This window comes from Pelophylax lessonae, assembly GCF_965119305.1.
Source record: "Pelophylax lessonae genome assembly, chromosome: 4".
Classification (NCBI taxonomy): domain Eukaryota; kingdom Metazoa; phylum Chordata; class Amphibia; order Anura; family Ranidae; genus Pelophylax; species Pelophylax lessonae.
In genome coordinates this window covers 190081747-190104020 of record NC_138771.1, presented here as the reverse complement: position 1 = coordinate 190104020, position 22274 = coordinate 190081747, and the positions used below count along the sequence as shown (strand labels likewise).

General features: G+C 41.6%; 2 protein-coding genes across 4 annotated transcripts in view; one reads left to right on the top strand and one right to left on the bottom strand.

The window, feature by feature from the left end:
• CCDC146 (coiled-coil domain containing 146) overlaps window positions 1–2167 on the top strand; it is a gene marked incomplete at its 3' end in the record, with an annotated part of 155861 nt that extends 153694 nt beyond the window's left edge. For all 3 annotated transcript variants that reach the window (XM_082255151.1, XM_082255149.1, XM_082255150.1), the window contains exons 18-19: window positions 4–252; window positions 1964–2167. In XM_082255151.1, the coding sequence (XP_082111277.1) occupies window positions 4–252; window positions 1964–2167 (453 nt within the window). The remainder of the gene's footprint in view (window positions 1–3; window positions 253–1963) is intronic.
• Window positions 2168–4510: 2343 nt separating this feature from the next.
• Window positions 4511–22274, bottom strand: part of GSAP (gamma-secretase activating protein) — a 214831-nt gene continuing 197067 nt past the window's right edge. The window contains exons 29-31 of the mRNA XM_082255164.1: window positions 21279–21383; window positions 20006–20102; window positions 4511–4901 (exon numbers count right to left, since the gene is read on the bottom strand). Of these exons, the coding sequence (XP_082111290.1) occupies window positions 4810–4901; window positions 20006–20102; window positions 21279–21383 (294 nt within the window). The 3' untranslated portion in view covers window positions 4511–4809. The remainder of the gene's footprint in view (window positions 4902–20005; window positions 20103–21278; window positions 21384–22274) is intronic.

Here is a 22274-nt window from a genome sequence, read left to right as displayed (position 1 = left end):
CAGAAGAATGAACTAAAAAATAGGATTAAGGACACAACTCGTAAAATGATGTCCCATATTGCAGAGTTATCTATGCAACAAGCCAACTGTATAAAGCTGCAGCAAGAAGTAAGAGATAAAGAGAAGTTTGTTGAGACATGCTATGCAAGGATGGAACAAGGGTTGCCACCAAGTGAGGAAACCAAGCAAGAATGGAAGCGCTTAGTGCGTGAAGAACGTAGACGCCAACTTGAGAGAGAAGAAAAGACAAGGGTATGGTGTATAAAATAAGGTTGTCAATGTATGGCATTTAGCAATCTAGTTCTTTAAAGATTATTTTTACTCATCAAAGTGATGAGTGATCTGTACGCTGCTAGAATCACCCTTATTAAAGCTGCCAGCCATACAATGTACATCACCCTTAGGCTGGCCATAGAAGCCTTTTTTTTCCCCCAATTAGCCAGAGAAATATTTAAAAAAAAAACAAAAAACAATGCATTCCCTCATCCTTACATCTGAAGTGGATGGAGGAATCCTCCCTGCTATGCCATTGTATTCAGATGGTGGGACTCCCCCCTCGGTTTCCTTCACCAGGGAAAAGCAAGGCTTCTCGTCCTGAATAATTTTATAGAGTCCCAAAGTCTTAATGAATGGGCAGTAATTTAGATTGTAAAGTGTGAACCTTTGTTTGAGAAGTACCCATAATGTTATCTATTCTTAAGGGATTGAGGTTTATCACTTCTAAACTGATCCATTGGGGGCTTTTTGTTGCAGGGTATTTAGCCAATCTGTGTATTTGTTTTGCTAGTTAGTACTTTATTAGACTGGATGAATCCTGGTTTCCATCCAGTTTGTGGAGATGGAAGGTATTTACATGACGTTTTGGTGTTTGATAGTTCCACATAAATGACTGTATGTGGTTTTCTAGTGTACCTAGCATTTGGGAAGAGAGGCTTACGGTAAGAATTTGCAAAAAAGATAGTCTTTTCAGCAATAATGTAATTTTATGGCTGCTATCCTACCAAACCAAGAAAGATTGTATTTTTTTTCCAGGATATCAGTAGATCTTTGAGTTTAAGCATCATAATAATAATTAGCAGTAATGTGTTTATCATAGAAGTTAGTTAAAAATCATCCCAGGTATAGGGGAGTTTAAAGCCAACCCACTGGAATTTAAAACACGGTTGGTAGGAGAGATAGAGTGGGTGGTGGTAGAGAGATGTTCAGTGCCAATAATTTGCCAATGTTTAAGGTGAAGCCTGAGATTTTGGCAAAAGTAGGTAGTGTGGTGAGAAGACAAGGTAGTGAGGAAATAGGATTTATGATAAAGAATATTGCATTGTTAGCAAAGAGGCATCATTTCTGGCACACACCAGCCACCTCTAGGCCTGTTACGGAAGGGTTTAGGCTTTACAGTTGGGCTAGGGGATCGATCACTAAAACAAAGTAACAATGAGCTACCTTGTCTGGTTCCTCTATATATTAATAGGGACATATCTCAAGACAGAGTATTGAAGAAAAGCTCTTGGGAGAAATTTTGAGCTTTTCAAGATGGCATCAGTGGGTACTGGAGGTGGCAAACAGGATTGGGGAAGTAATCTACTGTTTGGGTTTTTTTTTTTTTAAACCACAGGTTAAAGGATGGACACAAAATGGTTCATCACTTGTCTTGGCATTGCTACATGTCACCAATAGGCTTAATGTTTCCTGCAGACAGTCAAACACAAAACAGACCAATTTTGCATCATGAACTTTATTTTTAACAAGCATTTCAGATGTATAAAATTAGAAAAGTTAGTTTTATAAACAGTCTGTTTCAAAATTCCAAACTTTACATGTTTGTTAATTACATCTGTAAGGAAGACGTAAGTCCTAAGAAATGACTAAGGGCCTACTTGCATAACCTTATGCCAAAGAAATTTCAGCATTTAAAATTCCAACAAAACAATTATCACATGCTAATGGCTGTAAACTTCTACTGCAGGTTCAAGAGGAGGAAGAACAACATTTTTTGCAAAATGGAACCTACACCACAGCGGAGCAACGTCCTAATGCTTACATACCTGAAGATGAAAATGTTCTTCCTCTTCCCAGACCTTATGGGGCTTTGGCACCTTTCAAGCCCAGTGAGCCAGGCTCAAACATGCGGCACATAAGAAAGCCAATGATAAAGCCAATTGAAATCTAATAAGTCTAAATTCAAATGTCCCCAAGCAGGATAGCTCCACTACTACTGTAGAACACCTGTACAGGCAATTGGGCATATACTAAGTGTTGTACAACACTTAAAATTTGGGTCTCTGTGTTAAAAGTGTGGGCTAAATGACCATACAGCTTCATACGTTTGCCCCATTGTGGCCTTCTAAAGTACACACTGGTTTGCACATAAAAAGTGTTCTAAAGAAACATGGCAACTGGCTTCTAACCAACATTATCTGATGCAGGTTAAGCAAACAAATTTGTTGCTATTGATAACAAGACTACCTTTTAAACACTTTGGTGCATCCTGCCCATCTATAAAGGGAAATTGTTTTGCTGATAAAACACCCAAATATCTCACTAAAGCCTAGTACACACTAGTAGTTTTTTTTTTTTTCAACCCAGCAGGGCTGAACGAAAAAAACCTTAAAGGCCAGGAGGAGCCGCTGTACTAACTAACTATCTGGCGTTAGCACAGCGATCTCCCCTGCTGTTCTATTGTGTTCTGACAGGGGAACAATCTCTCCCCACCAGAACACTACGATCAGTAATGTGTGCGCTTAATAGCAGACCTTTTTCAGTCATGCCCCTTTCGACAGAAGGTGGCCGAACGTCCAGCTTCTGTCAAACTAACTCCAGTACACACGGGCCGAATGCCAGCCCAACATTCGGCCCTGTGTATACTAGGCTTAACATCCTGTTTTTTAGTTCTACTACATTGTTATTACAGTACAGTATATATTAAATGCTAACAGAAATTTGTATATCTTGACATATCCCACTTGTCTGCAGGTGCCACTAACAATAAGGTCAAAATCATTCAACTTTTTTTTTTTTTTTTTTTTTTTTATTGAAAAAGACATCTATTCCCTAAGCTGAACTAGGTGAGGTAAGTGTAGGTTTAACACCCATAAAATAGAACACAAAATATCAACATATGTACACGTTAGCTAATGTTTTTAATGGTGCTAGATTACATCTGTGCAATGGCCATATCCTCATGCATTGTTGGGCTTTATAAGGCAACAATAACCTTGCATAAAAGTCCATGACTTTAACACATGTAAAATACATGAACACAAGTACAGAAAGGTATAAATCCAGCCTTGATGGAGACTCCCATCAAATATTTGGAGGGTAGAGCAGTTCAATAGAAGGTTTTTAAAATTCCATTATCTAAAGGAATATGAGACCTTATCCTTACAGCCCTCCTTATTCCCCCCAGCAAGGTATACTCAACCCATCCATGCTCCTATGCCAACTTCTTACTTTGTCTGAGACCTCGTTCAATTTCTCTAATGGACTGGGGCTTCCAGGAAAGAGACAATATGACCTGCCCATGTGATAGTGGTCAGGTCTGGGCAGATAGTCACGAGGCCTGAACACTGTCATGTTGAGGAAAATCTTGACATTATTCCTCTGGGTGAGCTTGGATAGCAGGACTTATTTTGGGTGGACTCCTGCAGTGGAGGTGGTGGAAGGAGTATACCTAGTTCAGAGTATAGTGGGATAGAAAACAGGATTTAATTTTACATGAATTGCTGGCAGAGGTCTTGTATGTTACCATACAGCAAGATATGTTCGTATACAAGGAAAAAAAAAAAAAAACAGCTTTCACAAGAAATACTTTCACAAGTAATAATTTAACCTGACCTTTGTGTTTATAAATTAATCGCACTATAAAAAAATGCATAATTTAAACTGGCCAGTGATTGAACTGTACGCACTGTTCTTCTGAACATGGGATAACACAGGCTTGCTTTTATATTTGTGAAAATAAAGGTGGAATTTCCTGACTGTCGCCGCTTTAGTGGGGATGTGAGTGTTGACTTCCCTGAAGTTATCCTGCTCTATCATTACAAAAGATCCAATCTTGAGAACAGCCGCCAAGTACAGACAAAAATATGTATAAACGCAAAAAATTAAGCTTCCCTTGGAAGTGTTGTCGGTCTTATAAGTATCATACATATTGTGCTCGAAGTGTTGTTTAACAAAAATGCAAGATTTTTTAAATATCTGAGGATCTAAATTAGTCCAGAGAATGCTTAATGGAAGGTTACAGACCTCAGTTAAATCAGGACACGCGTACGATCAAGGTCATATTTAGTTCAACTCCTCACATTGTGTGGTCACTTCCAAACTCGACTAAATAGAAATGTATTTAAAAAGATTATTCTTCAACAAGATACAGTATAGAATAATTTATAATGGTTAACAGCAAAAATGATGAATTATTAAAATCATGATTTTGTGCATAGACTCAACAAAGCTCTCAAAACACATGTTGTAATGAGGCTTACATTTCAGTATTTAAACATTTTACAGCTTTTTCACATTTCATTCAAATTTTCCTATAAGGAAAATGGTATTTCATGTAAATGCCTCCCTGAGCAAAATCAGTGTTTTCTAACATACACACTACATCATACTGTATAACAGAGAAAGCAAGAGACATTGCAGTTGTAAAAGATGCCTGACCACAACAGCATTGTAGCAGTTATCCAAGTTTGGATATCTGTGCCACATTCATGTATTAAACCACATGGTTTGTACCTAAGTCACAGGAAATAGATGTGTTCCCTTATGAATGCAGCAGAGGGAAAGTGTTATTAAAATGAGCGATTTCTAGAACTAATGAAGACCAAGAAGAATGGATGTTCGTTTTAACGCAATTTCTTCGAGAAATGCAGCATCTATATTGTCTTCTTCGAATGGGTTCAAAGCTGAAAGAGAAAAAAATATGAAATATTTTCTAAGAATGTTAAACAGGTTATATATATATATATATATATATATATATATAAATAAATAAAAGAAAAAGATTGAGTGTAAGTACCCAATCACCCAGCGCTTACAAAATTATGCGGCAATATTTCATGTGCATATAGGTTAAAACACCATAAAATACCAAGAGCAGCTGCCTAAAATATAAAAACATATAGAAAAAGGTGCATACCACGAATGATAAAACACAGGCTGCGCTCAATATAAAACTCTATAAACATATAAAGCTCTCCTTATACATAGTTCATGCATAAGATAGTAAGGTAAAGTCCGATATGGAGAAAGTCCATCACCCTGATACAGATCCAATGGGATTGTGAAGAAAAAAGTGTGCTCTTTACAGCGAAAGCCAATGAGCCTCCACCACACCTCGTGCTCCACCCAAAGGGTAATGCTCTTACCAGATGTCAAAATATCACAAGCCCATCAAAGTGATGTTGTCTCACATAACTCCGTCGGACTCAGCATACAGAACCACACTCACGATTGCAGTGTCCACCGAAACCATCATATGTGCAAGGGAAATAAAGGCGTACATAGGGCAATATCGTTCAAATAAAATGACAACCTTTATTCACAAATCCTCTCCCATTACACTCACATGAAAATAGCAAACAATCAGCATATCGTGTGGAGGAAATCCGAGGCCTGCCGGCCGCTTACCGGGCTCCCCCGCGATGTTCGGTGTCCCGGAAGTTGCCGATCAGCGTGGCTGGACGGCGTCTCGTTGCCTTGGTGACCACGCAAGCCACCGCCCTAACGCGTTTCATCAGAGACTTCTACCGAGAGCGTTCGTAGAAGTCTGACGAAACGCTCATTGGCTTTCGCTGTAAAGAGCACACTTTTTTCTTCACAATCCCATTGGATCTGTATCAGGGTGATGGACTTTCTCCATATCAGACTTTACCTTACTATCTTATGCATGAACTATGTATAAGGAGAGCTTTATATGTTTATAGAGTTTTATATTGAGCGCAGCCTGTGTTTTATCATTCGTGGTATGCACCTTTCTCTATATATATATATATATATATATATATATATATATATATATTTGTTTTTTATATATTATTATATATTATATATATATATATATATATATATATATATATATATATATATATATATATATATATATATATATATACATATACACATACAGTATTGGGGTGCCTGCCTTTCCACGCAAAAATGGATTTTTGTAAAATCTTACCGTAAAATCCTTTTCTCTTAGCTCATTGACAGACGTAGTCCTCGGTGATACAGCACATTCGGGTTATGTTGCCTCCACAGGAGTAGGACTAGACAGGAAATAAAATGCTCTGGCCACACCCTAGGGGCAGTCCCAGAGGGTATATCCTCTCTCTCTCTGCCTCAGCAAATCAGTTATGTCATAAAAGCAGTCTTTAGAGAATTTAACCCAACCCAACTCCAAAACAGAGGGGCGGGTATCAGTTATGTCATAAAAGCAGTCTTTAGAGAATTTAACCCAACCCAACTCCAAAACAGAGGGGCGGGTAGTACCCGCCCCTCTGTTTTGGAGTTGGGTTGGGTTAAATTCTCTAAAGACTGCTTTTATGACATAACTGATTTGCTGAGGCAGAGAGAGAGAGGATATACCCTCTGGGACTGCCCCTAGGGTGTGGCCAGAGCATTTTATTTCCTGTCTAGTCCTACTCCTGTGGAGGCAACATAACCCGAATGTGCTGTATCACCGAGGACTACGTCTGTCAATGAGCTAAGAGAAAAGGATTTTACGGTAAGATTTTACAAAAATCCATTTTTCTCTATCGCTCATTGACAGACGTAGTCCTCGGTGATACAGCACCTTCGGGAAGTCCCAGAGCAGTATCCCAACTGAGGGGTGGGAAAATGGAAATCAAATCCAAATCTAGAAGGCCCAACCGGTGCCAACTAGAAGTTTACAATGCTCATCCTTAATGATGAGACTCAACAAAAAAATTTTCAAACAGAAAAAAAACCCTCGAGGTAGACCACCGGTCTCCTCAAATTGCGGCCTGCAAAACCTTGCGGCCAAATGAGGCATCCGCCGATGCCATCACATCAATTTTATAAAATTTTGTAAAGGTATGTACCGACGACCAGGTGGCCGCCTTACATACCTGGACCACTGACGCCTGATGGCGAAAGGCCCAGGAAGTACTGAGCGCTCGAGTGGAGTGCGCCCTAACAGGGAACGGAGGACTCTGACCCTTAATAGAATAAGCCTGTACCACCGTCTGTCTAATCCATTTGGCAATAGTCGCGGCAGATGCAGGCAACCCCTTTCTGGGGCCATCCGTGATCACAAAAAGTGAATCCGTCTTACGGAACGATTCCGTAGCTTTCAGGTATACCCTGATTGCCCGAACCACATCCAAGGAATGCAACGCATGTTCCCGATGATGATTGGGCTGAGGACACAAGGAAGGTAGTACAATATCTTCATTCAGATGAAAATCTGAAACCACCTTTGGAAGAAAGGATGGCTTAGGGTGAAGCACTACCTTATCCCTATGAATCACCAAGTATGGGGACTGGCATGATAAAGCAGCCAGTTCTGACACCCTGCGTGCAGAAGTGATAGCCACCAAGAAGGCCACCTTCTGGGATAATGTAAGCAAGGGAATCTCCCTGATGTTTTCAAAGGGAGGTTTCTGTAGAACCGACAGAACCAAATTAAGATCCCAGGGTGGTAAGGGCGCGCGGACTGGTGGAGCCAGGTGCTGCACCCCCTGGATGAAATTCCGCACCAAGGACTTGGTAGCTAAAGGTTTCTGAAAGAAGATTGCTAATGCTGAAACTTGACCCTTGATGGTGCTCAAGGCTAGCTTCTGCTCAACCCCTTTTTGCAAAAAGGCCAATATTCGAGTCACCGAATAGGTACGTGGAGGAAATCCTAAAGATTCGCACCACGCGATATAAGTCTTCCATGTGTGATGATAGACCTTGCTGGAAGTCGCTTTCCTTGCTTTAATAAGGGTAGGAATGACTGAAGCTGACAACCCTCTGTCCTTCAGTACTTGGGTCTCAATGGCCAGGCCATTAAAACCAGCGACTGTAAAGCACAATGGTAGATTGGTCCTCGAGACCGCAGATACTCCCTGAGACGCAGTTCCCACGGAACGTCCGCAACTAGCAAGTCCAAGTCGGCCAGGCCGGCTTGACGAGGCCAGCCTAGAATTTCTAGGACCACTGGCACTGACGGGATCTGAACCAGGCGTCCCTAGAGCTATCTGGCCCCGACCATCCGAGAAAGTCTGGTCGTTCTCTGTTCCCACACATTTATCCGACACCCGATTCCTATCAGGAACGGTGATCTCTCCTGGTTGAATCTCAGGGACCGAAGTCACCCGGCTAGAGGCTTCTTGGTCTGTCTGGTCAACCAGATCCGATTCCTGTGGGGAATTGAGACTAATCTTAGGAAAAGGTAAAGTAAAAGATCTGTTCAGGGAACGGTGACTACCGCTCCCTGTAGCACTTAAATGTTGGAAGGGAAGAATCGCACCGGTAGTAGTAGTCGATGCTCGATCTAATGTTCTGAAAACCGGTGAAAACGTCCCCCCACCCTCAAACCGGGTGGGGGCGCACCTTCAGGCTGTGTAATCCTTTGCTTCGGGTTTGGCTGAGTCGGTCCTCTGTTTGTCCGACCAGCCTTTCTTGAACCCTCCTGGAGGAGTCTTGCCTTTCCCGCTTGTTCCAGCCGGGCGTGCGAACCCTTTATGGGCGGTAAAGAAAGGTCCTCGCTTGTTGCGAGGTCCCTTAGCTTTTACAGCCTGTGGCAAGAAAGTGCTCTTGCCCCCAGTGGCATCCTTGATGATTTCATCTAGGGTGGCCCCAAACAGGCGATTCCCCTGAAAAGGGAGATTCGTCAAGGTCTTTTTGGAACCTAGGTCAGCTGACCAGCATTTTAACCACAGCACACGTCTGAGTATTACTGCTGACATAGATGCATGCCCTAATAGGGGAGTAGTATCCAAGGCTGCGTCACAAATAAACTGTAGCCCTTGTATAATCTGTTCCATCCAATCAGATGTTTCCTGGGGAATATCTTTTCCCCTAAGGTCTTGGCGTACCAATCTCGCCCATTCCGTAAGTGTCTGGGAAACTAGACCAATAACAATTACTGGTCTAAATGCTGACCCTATCAGAGAGAAGATGGTGCGGGACTCTGCTTCCATCTTCCGATCAACCGGATCCTTAAAGGACGAAGTGTCCTCCACTGGGATAACCGTGGCTTTATTCAGCCTGGAAATAGGTGGATCCACCACAGGTGGTACCGTCCATTTCTTAATGAGGGATTCCTCAAACGGATAGCGTCTAGCAATACGCTTGGAAATAGTAAAGGTAAGTTTAGAATGCTCCCATTCTCCTTTAATTTTATTACCAAAACACTTGGGTACAGGAAAAACCTTCACCGTTTTGATGGGCTTGTTAGTACCAAAGGGAATCTCTGTTTCAGTTGCCTCTGCCGGTAAAACCTCAAGTTTTAAGGTTTCCCGCACCGCCACAACTAGTGCGTCCACCAATGCTTCTTCCTGAATTATGGCGGAAGAATGAACGTCCTCCTCACTGTCTGAGGGAGCTTTACCTGAGATCACAGCCCTTGCAGAGGGACCTGCAGCTGCAGTGACCATCTCTGAATCTGAGTCAGAGGTGTCAGATATTATAGGGGTAGGCGGGGGTCGCTTTCTTGACCCCCGTCCCTGACAGGCCGCCTCCACCCGAGCCACCATAGACTCCAAAACTGCTGTAAATGCATCCATGCTCTGTGCACCGGCGGGTCCCGAGGCCCCCTCGAGGGAAACAGGTGGGGGTACTTGTGTGGCAGGGTCCATGATTATTCCAGTAACTACCCGGAAAAATTCAATCCAAATTTAAATAAAAAACTTTTTTTTTTTTTTTTTCCCCAGACCCCCAGCGCCACAAAAGCCCCTCAATGTTACCTGCTAGGGATCCCTATCGAGCGAGAGAGAGAGAGAGATAGACCCCCAGGCTCACCACTTGATGCTCAGAGTTCACTGCAACAGGTTACAGCACTGTCTTTACAAACAGGAAGTCTTTTGGCTGGCTGCCCAGGAAGGAAGGAGGCGGCTCCGCCCCTCTGCACGCCTTCCGGCGCCTCCCCTAGCTCCACGAGGTGTTTGGATCACCTCAAACATGGCCGCCCCCATGCTGCAGACACGAGGCTACGCCACAATGGCGGCCTCGTGCGATCTACGGCGGTTTGCACAGCATAGCGGCGTCCTGTAGTAACTAGGCATCGCAAAACCTCTCTCTCAAGGAGATCAGCTTGACCGGCGGTACCGAACCCTGGCAGAACCGCATGGCCGTCGGGAGCCTGCTTCAGCTGGAGAAATGACCTGGCAAGCCGCATCCCTGTCCTGTGACTTCTGACAGGTAGGATACTTCTTGAAACACAGTAAGCTTCCAGTGCTGCCACATATTACAATCATTTAAACATACTTTGTAATTAGATTGTCAGCTCCCAAACCAAGCCTGCTGGTTTTTTGTACACAAAAATCACACTCAATTAGGGGGATCTGTGACATGTTATAGGATAGAGGGGAACCCATCCTTACCATTACAGAGAGGGGCCCGCGTTCACCACAAGACCCGTCAGGGGGAAAAGGGGAACATACGACTCACCATACCGGAACCAGGCGGGCGCCATTCCTGACAGTACCCCTCTCCACCGAAGTTGGAGGGCTGTCGACCAATACGGACGCCGTGACTCATGGTCTTTGGTGTTTCAGCGAGACGTTTAACTCGCAGGGTCAGTCCCCGTCCAGTGGGACTATGTCGCGGCCGACCCAGCGCGGAGCTATGGCCTGCACGCGCTCGTAGGCTGAACTGGGGTGACCACTGGATCTCAACATCCCGCCCGTCGCCCAGTTCAGCTTTCTTGCTTGAAGATCTCACAGGAACACTGGAGAAAAAAAGCTGTCTAAAAAATCTTTTCTAAGAAAAAAATCCTGCCAGGACCGAAGATCCCAGCAAGGTATCTAGGTCCTTACTCCTGACTAGACAGAAAAAAACTGATTTGCTGAGGCAGAGAGAGAGAGGATATACCCTCTGGGACTGCCCCTAGGGTGTGGCCAGAGCATTTTATTTCCTGTCTAGTCCTACTCCTGTGGAGGCAACATAACCCGAAGGTGCTGTATCACCGAGGACTACGTCTGTCAATGAGCGATAGAGAAATTAACTTTAATGGCATCCCAGTCTTAGTCCGTAGGGTTCAATATTGAGTTGGCCCACCTTTTGCAGCTATAACAGCTTCAACTCTCCTGGGAATTCTGTCCACAAGGTTTAGGAGTGTGTCGATGGGAATGTTTGACCATTCTTCCAGAAGCAAATTTGTGAGGTCAGGCACTGATGTTGAACGAGAAGACCTGGCTCGCAGTCTTCGCTCTAATTATGCCCAAAGGTGTTCTATCATGTTGAGGTCAGGACTCTGCAGGCCAGTCAAGTTCCTCTACCCCAAACTTGCTCATCCATGTCTTTATGGGCCTTGCGTTGTGCACTGGTGCCCAGTCATGTTGGGAGCAGGGGCGGACTGAGAACTCATGGGGCCCCTGGGCAATAGGAGATCATTGGGCCTCCCTGTGTCCCAGCCCATGTGTTCTTGCCCACACTCAAGCCACGCCCACACAAAGCTCCACCTACACATTGCACTGCCCACATTACATGCATTTGTCACAGAATTTGACACCATGTTAAAAAAAATATTATAGAAAATAAACTTACATTAAAGTGCAACAATGTTACATTTCCATAATTAAGGTTTTCATAAATTAACAATCTAACAGGTGCAACAGTTTAATCAAAACTATACAAAAAAAAAAAAAAAAAGCTCTGACCAGCATCTTACAAAAGCAGTAAAGAGCTAAGTTCAGGTGTTGTCTTGGCAAATCTGTCAATGATTTGATCTTTGTCACTCTTTATGTTTAGCGCAATTTGCTTTTCAACTGCTATGAGCATCAATGCCTCCAGGTTTTGTTGTGACAATGATAATCTGATTCTTGACTTTAAGACTTTTAACTTAGAAAAGCATCTTTCACATGTACACTGCGTAGTGCTCAGTGTAATTATATATTTATATGCCAAGAAGAGATTCTCACTGAACACAGTCGGTACTGAAAGAGAAGTTTGAAAGCACAGGACACACAGTTCTTGCAGGAATCCTTCTTTGCAGCAGCTGTAGAAGTGGATGGCTCAGCGCTAGAACTGGTGTGTTGCTCTTCCAAATCTGAATCCAATTCTTCACTCTCTTCATCATCACTGTCATTCAACAGGCCTACGGATATTTTTGTAGTTGGAGGCAAAAGAGATTTGTTTCTCATGTAGAACAACTAGGTCTATTTCTGGTATTACTTTGGATATTACATTCAATTGAATTTTGTCTGAAGAGGCCAGGATTTCCTCAAACCTATATGAATCCAAGCAAGAACATTGCTTATAAAGTTCTCCATGAGTGGAAAATCTTGACTTCACACTCTCTGTAACAGTGTAGAGGATAACATTGTAACAAGACATTTCAAAATGTTTCTTATCAGTACCTTCTCCAATTATTGTGGATCTTATAAAGCTCTTTTTCAAACAGAGGTTTTCACTTGCCAATTTCTCATTTATAAAATTGATAAATTCAGTTGCTGACAGCAAAACTCCAGCAAAGTCTCTGCATATTTTATCAAACGCTTTACAGCATCATCCACCATTCTCCATGCTTGGATACAAATAAAGGCCTGTTGATTGGAGATAATCTGATACAGGGATAATGATGTGAAAAATGCAAACAAAAGGTAACCGCTACTAGGATGGTTTCAAATTTACAGAGATTCTCCATTAATTTCAGAGCTTTGTTGTGAAAAAGGTTAGAAAATCAGGGGATTCCCTTACTTTTTTAAAGATAATTATTAGATCAGAGCATAACTCTTTGAAATGATTATCAAAGCTTCCAAATAACTATTCGAAGTGCTTTAGCTCTGCTTGACCACCTGGTTCTGCTAATATAAATAAAGGTGCAATAATGCTCAAAGAATTATGAACCACAATTACACTAGCAGCGCTTGCATAACCTTATAAATTTTTATAAGAAAAGTCCAAATAACTGGAAGTGCAAGATGGAATGAATGGCATGCACACTCAGTGACTGCATTCATGAAAAATGTATAAAGTTCTTGTAAAAGTTCATAAACGCATCCAAATGTATCACTTTCTTCACCACGGTGCAATATCAGAACTGACAGGACCACCTTCACCACACCAGAGTGATTCCCCCGTGGTAATGGACACTCACCAGAACCTGGAATAAATGGAGCCTTTGAAATGCATATGGGTTTCCCACACCAAGGGAAGCATGGTCTGTTACTCTGTTTGGAATCCTCCAATATCCACAGAAAAAAATGGCTCCAAAGCCCATAAGCTCCATTAGATGTATAGTTGCATGTAAAGCAGAGAAAGGGACCATAGCGTAATACAGCGGGGAAGGGGAATTTATGTTTAATAAACTTTGGCTTAACTGTATTACGCTATGGTCCCTTTCTCTGCTTTACATGCAACTTAAAAATTTCCCTTTTCTCTGGATCATGGCTCTTTTCTTTCTCTACAATATTAGTTAAGTGCATTAAGACTGGACTGCAGTCAGCAAGAAGTTTCACACTCTCCAAAAAGTTACCTCGATTGTCGAGATGGTACTCATCAAAACACACCTGCCACAGACTCTAAATAACTGCTTCTGAATGGCAGTGCTTGAACACCAATGAAAAAAACAATATTAATTATGTGGCTTACAATAGCATGCGTTATAGTACTTGCTGATTTCTTAACATCTGACTACTTCTCAATTTGTGCCTAATAGATTTGCCACTCAAATTAACAAAATAAGCACCACTAGCAAGTTTATGACATTGAGAGTTTTCATGTTCCATTATTCTTGTTGTGATGTGTCTCCAGTCATTGCAACCTTGTATTAACTGAGTCTGCTTAGACTTTTCCTGCCCATAATATAAGCAGAAGGAACAATGCACATGTTTTTTTTTTTCCTCATTAAGAGTGACCATTTGCTTTAAACGCTCGACCCTTGTATGCCTTTTCGGTAACAAACAACATTACCATTAAATGGTATGTTTTCTGTGGGCTGGTTAGGATGGAAGCCCCAAAACATTTCAAAAAGGTAATTCCTGCTTTATGCAAGTCTTGGGAAAAGAGAACGTAGTCTTCTTTTAATGGTGATTTTTCCACTCCAGATGGCATTTTGGCAGCCAGATGTTCCTGTGTATTTTCTCCAGTCAGTAGATCAATTTGAACATTTGACTCGGTTTCAAGATCTACAACAACATCTTCTTCAGTCACTGATTCCATTGGTTTATCGCTGATCTCAACAGGAGCATCTGGTTTTTTTTTTTTTACCAAAGAATGAATCGATTTTGCTAGTAGATGCCTCATTTTGTTGTCTTTGCCTACTTAATTTTCTTTTCATAGCACCACTTTTATGTTTAGGAGTTACACTTACACACTGGTGTAACTAAGTTTTTTATAGACCCTTATATTTACACATGTGATTCGCACCGTACTGCTATGTAAATCACATGCGATGTCTTTGCATCGCAATCTGTATGGCTAAATTTGCATCGCAAAGACATTAGCCATACAGATTGTATGGCTGAATTTGCATCGCATTTGGATCAAAGTCATGCATGACCCTTTTTTTGGTCCGCACCAGAATTGGATTGCATGGGTGTTCACACCTATGCAATTTCATTCCTGTCTGAATTGACAGTTCAAACTGAACTGGGGGTGTCATTAACTTTGTATTTCGCATATGGCAGGGTGAACTGCCTATGAGTCGGGAGCGATGTGGGACCCTGCATTGGATTTGCAGGGTTACTGCATTGTACCAATGTGAACCGTCCCTTGAAAAGGAAACAATACTCCTCCTGCGAATCCACTGCAGGTTCCAGCATCGCACCCGACTCGCAGGCAGTTCACACTGCCATATGCAAACCGCTGGGAGTATCAATACAAAGTTAACGACACCCCCAGATTAGTTTGCATATGGCAGTGCGAACTGTTAATTCGGACAGGAATCGGATTGCACGGGTCTGTAAAAAAAAAAAAAAAAGGTTGAAGTCCTGGAAGCATTGGACATGTATTTACATCGGTTTGCAGCCAAGAATTCTACTTTGAACAACACAGTTCCTGCTAGTGACAATATTATATTATACATTGTCTGACCTGTTGCTGCTCTGCACACAAAGCAGGTCAGGTTGGTTGGTGGGTGGCTGGCTAGCTCCTCCGAGACGATGACTCCGTCTGCTCTCTGCCTCTGCAGCATCCGCCGATCTCACTGGCTGTCACCTGCGGCAGGGATGTGTGGCCCTGCCCCTCAGCTGAATTCTCCAGGTGGAGGGGTGGCCCGAGCGCCTGTCGCTACCATCATCCCCACAGCTCTATTACTGCATTATGATCCCGGCAAGAACCTGACTCCTCTCTTAAAGCCGCATCCACCGCCGGCAAGGATTCATACTTCAATGCCTCCTTGGAGCTTAGATGTCCTCCATTCTGCATTACAAGCTGTGGGCACCTCCAGGGACAGACTTAGCCTCTCATGGGGCCCCCCCTTGACCCCGGGCCCTCAGTTAGTGCCCGAATGGTCAGTCCGCCCCTGGTTGGGAGCATGAAATTGTTGTAAATGTCTTGGTATGTTGGCGCCTTCAGAGTTCCCTTCACTGGAACTAAGGGGCCAAGCCCAACCCCTGAAAATCAACCCCACACCATAACCCCCCCCCCCTCCACCAAATGATTTGGACCAGTGCACAAAGCAAGGTCCATAAAGACATGAATGAGCGTATTTGGGGTTGAGGAACTTGCCTGGCCTTCACAGAGTCCTGACTTCAACCCGATAGAACACCTTTGGGATGAATTAGAGCGCAGACTGCAAGCCAGGCCTTCTCGTCCACATCAGTACCTGACCTCACAAATGTACTTCTGGAAAAATGTTGACTATTCCCATAGATACTCCTAAACCTTGTGGACAGCTTTCCCAGAAGAGTTGAAGCTGGTATAGCGGCAAAGGGTGGGCCAACCCAATGTTGAACCCTATGGATTAGGACACCATTAAAGTTCATGTGCGTAGAACGGAAGGTGGTAATATAGTGTGTGTGTGTATATCATGTTTTACATATACACATACACACACACATACACATATATACACACACACACGATCATCTCAAAGTGGACCATACATTAGAATACTACAATCAAGTAAAGCAGGTGCAACTTCATGGATCTAAACATGTATGTCTGAGAAATAAGATAAAAATACAGTAAGATATACCTGTGCTCAAATCCCAATAGCTTGGATATGTACATAATCCACCAGGTACCAAAAGGGTGTGACCATGACCAAACGTTAACACTAGATGTTCGGGGTGAACCCTTGGAGCACAGGTATAATTTCTATTGTATTGCAGGTCAGTGGCCAGACCTGAACCTGTAGCTCTCCTGCAACTTGTCTTTTTGCCTCATCTTGGCACTTTATCCACAGTAGCATTTAAATTTTGCAGAGCAGGTTAAGGACTGGCCACAAAGGGATTACTTTGACACAGTTGGCCAGCTTGAACATGTATAACAATGTATGCGAAGTAAAAATCTCTGTTTTTTTTTTAGTGCAAAGTTTTCTACAAATGGTTATATAGTTGTGTGCAGAGGGTTTTACCTAGAATTTAATCTAGGATTGAGAGAGACGATTCAGCATTTAAAAGGCAATATAAATCTTCCTACGTGCACCTTGTGTTTTTCAACTGCAAAAGGTGAACTGATCATGTAGTTTCATGGTGCCATTTGTTGCCCTGTATGCATAGCCTATATTAAAGTAAATCTTCACATTGTGCTCAAACATGAGGCATGCAGCATGGCACTGCACAGAATAATGCATGACCTCAGTCTGTAGTGTGAAAACTGAGTTTTCCTGTGAAGAAACTACATATCCCACAATTCCTGGTTCTGTCAGTCTAATGTTGGTGCAGGTGAGAACTAGCTACCAGTAATCTGACAGCCACAGGCAGGCAGGGTAATCACAGACACACAGAGAACTCACTAATGCAGCTGGAAGAGGTTTATTATTACATTTGTGATGTGATACATATTGAATGGCAAACACACGCTGTGCCAGCAGCATGACCTGGAACGGACGAATAGGGGCAAGCTAGCTGTAGCAAATGATGGGCAGAGGGAAATCAATCTGCTATGACACTACACACAACGTGGGAGCTTATTATTACACGTTAAGGCAAACAAACAGCACAGGAAATATACCTACACTACTACCGAATTAAAAAACAAAAATATCTGAACGCATACAATGCCTTTAACAATATTAAAAAAAAAAAAAAAAAAACCACAACCCAGCAACCTCTCTTGCTTGGAAAAGTTTTTTTTAATCTCAAAGGGGGAAAAAATCACAGCCTTCACATATGTCTTCTCTCTGGTGCTGACCGCCTACTACAGGGGTCTGCCCTAAGTGATGACTGGTTTTAGATGTTTAATTACGACAGTCCTATCAAAGCAAGATTTATGGTCATGTGCAAATTGTTGACGAATATATTTGAACACACAAGCATTAGATCTTCATTCAAACAGTGCCTCCAAATAAAAGGTGACATGACTGAATAACAACACAAAGAAAATGTGCCTTTGTATAGTGATGAAAATTAGGTACACCATTGGCATTAAAAGCTGGTATTACCCCATTTAGCAGAAAATACCTCTGCATAACAGTCTCCGACATCAACCTGGTGACATTTTTGACCACTCCTTTATGCAAAATTCCTTCAGTTGCAAGACGTGCAATTTTCCTTGTATACTTCTGGTTTTAAATCTCACTACATCATTTCAATAGGACTAAATTTAGGGCTTTGACTAGTCCAGACCATAACCCTCCATTTCCTTTTTTCTAAGACATTCCATGCTGGATTTTCCAGTATTCTTCAGATCATTATGGTGTGAAAAGATCCATTGCCTTTTCATTGTCAACTTTTAGACACGTCCTCACATCAAGTAAACTTAGAATCGACTGTAAACTTCCTGGCCCTAAAGCAGAAAATCAACCCAAAACCATAACATTTACAGCTCCATGCTTCGCAGTTGTGGTAAAAGGTTCCTCTCATGAAATGCTTTCTTAAGTTTTGGGCCAAATATGTCTACAGGACCTGTGGCCACAAAGTTTGCCAACAGACTAAAGCACATGACTGAAGAAGGCCTGGACCTTTGCCCCCATGTTCAATGGAAACTGTAGTTTTGCTCTAATGTTCTTTTAAGACCCGAAATACTTTTCTGGCAACCAGATAGCTGAGGTTTAAATAGGAGAGGTACCACCTGCATACTCACTGAATAGGCTCTAATCACGGACACCTAATCTGAAACTCATCTGATGGATATGAGGTGGTGGTAAAGCAGGGGTGTACATACTTTTTTTTCCCAGATGACAAATCTAAATTTTCTTTAGATTAGATTATGAGAATATACCAAGTCAACTCTATATGTAATTTGTTCACGTAGGTTACCTTTTCTGTAGGCACCGTTTAAATATAGAAATCTAAGGTTTGCCTATTCAAATATTCAAGTGGTACTAAAGCTAAAACATTCTTACCTGCCTGTGTAAGGTAAAAAACATTTTAGGACTTGTAGTGCTCTCACCCCCCTGTAAACATTTACCCGACTCCTGGATCGATCTAGCGATGTGCGCGGTTGCAGTCTTCTCTCCTCTCTCCTTCACACAGGGACTGACAGGCAGCAGAGGGAGTCAATCAAATCCTGTGATGAGGGAGCAGAGGGAGGGGCCAAGCCAAGCTGTGTGTGTTGACACACACAACCCAGCTCAGGAGTGACCAAGCAGTGTGCCCTATGGGAAGCTGCTTCCTATAAGGGCACACCAAAAAGAGGAGGAGCCTAGAGCACTGGTGGGGGACCCCAGAAGAAGAGGTTCGGGGACTCTCTGTGCAATATCACTGCACAGAGCAGGTGGTAAGTATAACATGTTGCTTTAAAATAGAACCTGAGACTTTACAATTACTTTGACAACTTTGCAGGGGGGGGGGGGGGTTGTTGGCTTTTGTTCTCTACAGATGACTGTATCAGCGTTTTAATGGGAACATATCAAAAGAGAAATATGGGAAGTTGGGATATGGGCTCAATTTGGCCCATTTATAAATGAAGGTTTTAAAACTAGCATTATCTGAAGAAAGCCAATCTTGCTTTCATTTTATAGTTTGAGAAACACCACAACCTAGTAGTTTCATCATGCTGTACAGAAAAGAATGCTATTCTCCTAGAGTTTTGTTGTGAATACAAGTCTTTAAAAAGAGTTTGCTGCCACAAAGCTGAAAATCATGGATCACAAAGACCCTCTGTGTGAAAGCTTGAAGGCATATAAAGGACTTCTGGCAATTCTCTGATTTACTCTAAGTATTAAAGTTAGATAGCCAGGCAGATAGTAATTTTCCAAAACCTCCCAAATCATATTAACTTTAAGAACAGTGGCCAGAGCCATAGATATTCCTCCTTTAAATACTATGGGCGTCTCCAACCATTAGTTTATATATGGAAGCATAGGTGCAGCCTAAAGTATTTTAGGTAAGGTTTTGATTGTCTCACCATATCCTGTCCTAGAAAATGAAAGAACCAATGAGTAGGTTATAGTAACATCCACTATAAGTGGGTCCTCTGTAGACCCTTACCTGCCTCAGAAATAAAAGAAAAAAAAGCCACCTTACAGTGCCTGTGGTGTAGATGGTAGGAAGAAAATAGGAAATAAAATAAGACAAGTTTCTGTACTGTACTATTTGTTATTCTAGTCTACATAGCCATTTATAGAGCTGCAGAAATCTCCTGATGGGCATTTATTATAACAGCCGGTTATTTTTCTTGATCCTGTTAATAGGTAAATACACAAATATAAAAATGTATAAAACTGAATTAGATTTCTAAAACTTCAAACACTGCTAGATGTTCATATTACTTCTGTGATGTAAAGTGTTACCTCTATCTTCCACGTCAGATAGCATCATGATTAGGTAATTTAGTGGAAGAAAATTGACGTAGAGTGGAGAGCAGTCAGTCAGTGACTGCCGAGTGACCTGCATAGAAACAGAATGACACCATTGAAAATGGTTTTATTTATTTATTTTTTTAAACGACAGTCAAAATCCTTCTTTATTATAATCTTTATGAAGAAACACGCATGTATATTTACAATATCTACATATCTATTCGTCCTCTTTACACATTCGTTAGTTTTACACTCTAGAAATAAAATGGATTTCAATTAACTGAAAAATTATCTGAACACAGAAGACAGACTCAGAAGATAGGTGTAATGATTAAAATTATATTGATGTCCTGTAACAGGGGGTTCTTCCCTCCTCTCAGACCCATTGTTGTTTTAGAATTACATTGGTTTTGTGTTTTTTTTTTTTTTTTTTCTATTGCATTTTAACATTGATTATGAAATGAAAAATAAACTATCTTGACCGGTGAACATGCTGCATCGTTTTAATGCTTTGGAAATTCCTCATTATACTTTCCATGTGATATTTGCAATACTGTCCATATACGTATATGCACTTTGTTGGTGCATCGAAAAGTTAATTGAAAAAAAAAAAAGAAAAAAAGTTTGCTCATTTTATGTCACACGCCAAGCTATTTCCCCAATTAAACCAAATGTTACCTTCTGCTGATGACAGAAGCGAAATGCTTGAGATTTAGCATAAGTGCATATTCCATGCACATTTTGCAGCCAATTCATCATAGCGTTTCAGACTTTAAACATGTAATTAAGTGTGACAGAGACTTCAATTTCTCCTGCAGAATGCAGGTAATATTTAGCTTATTTATAGCTGCCTGAACTTTTTTGAGATCCACATACTTCTAATGTTTGGATTATTACCAACGGTACAGTACATAGTCAACATAAAACCCTAAATGTATTGTTCATAAATTGGGCTTATTTTTAAAGTCCCCTCATTTCTAAAGACAGAATTGACATTTTCGGGTATATTTGGCACTATATATTTCTGTATAATGCTCTATGGTAGGCACAAACATGACCTTGCCAACTGTCACTTAACATATGCCAATTCTTGATTCCGCTTCTTTTGCTACTGGGGATTGAGGATTTTTTTTTGCTCGTTACAGGACAACAGCAATCATGCACTTACGTAACAAAAACCTGACAAAAGGTCATTTTCAAAGAGCTTTCAAAACTAATCACTTGTAGAAAACAGTACAAGACACACAATATTTTCACAATTTACCTCCTTATTATTAAGCCTGAAGAGCAATTTTCTTACATACTTCATTGCAATAAAGTTATTGCTGATGGCATGATCCCACAAACGATGGACCTTTTCAGAAATGTTCTGGAAATCAGAAAAACAGTGACTGTGACAACATGGAATATTTTCTGTTGCGTCCTTTGGCTGAGAGTCTACTCAACACCTTTGACATTAGAATTCCCTACAGGTAATAATGATAAAACAGGAAATCCTGGAGTCTTCCGTCCTCAACATTAATTTTATTCTGGCATCCAATCAAGGACAATGAATAATCTGACCATTTACAGAGATGACTGCATATAAATATACCGCTTACAGTAAAACCGCCTATGTCCTTATATGCCCTAAATCGTTTAGCTGATACTATAAAGTTACAGATATCAGTGTTTATACATTATTTTAAGTTATAAGAAAGGAATAAATAGGATTTTGTACTTACCCTAAAATCCATTCCTCCGAGTTCATTAACAGAGGGTTATATTGCCCTCTACAGTAGGACACAAGGCTGAAAAAACACTTGGCTCCACACCGCTCCAGAATCTTCTTAACCATTCAGTTATGCTGCCTCCTACAGGAGTAGGACACTAGGCAGAAAAAACACTCAGCTCCCCACAGCTCCAGAATCTTCTTAACCATTGGGTTATGCTGCCCCCTACAGGAATAGGACACTAGGCAGGAAAAAGCTTTACCACACCTATGGGGCATTCCCAGGGGATATACTACCACACTGCTATAGGCATTCAGTTTTTTTCTGCCTAGTCAGGCGTAAGGACCTAGTTCCTTGCTGGGATCTCTGGTCCTAGCATTTTTTCCCCTTTTTAAATTTATTTTTTTCCTCCTATTTTCTGTTCCTGTGAGAACAATGAACTACAATGAACTGCTGGACTGGGCGACAGACTGGATATTCTAGATCCTTAAGGTCTCCCCAGTCCGGCCAGCGAGCGTGCACAGACCTCAGCTCCGCACTAGGTTGGC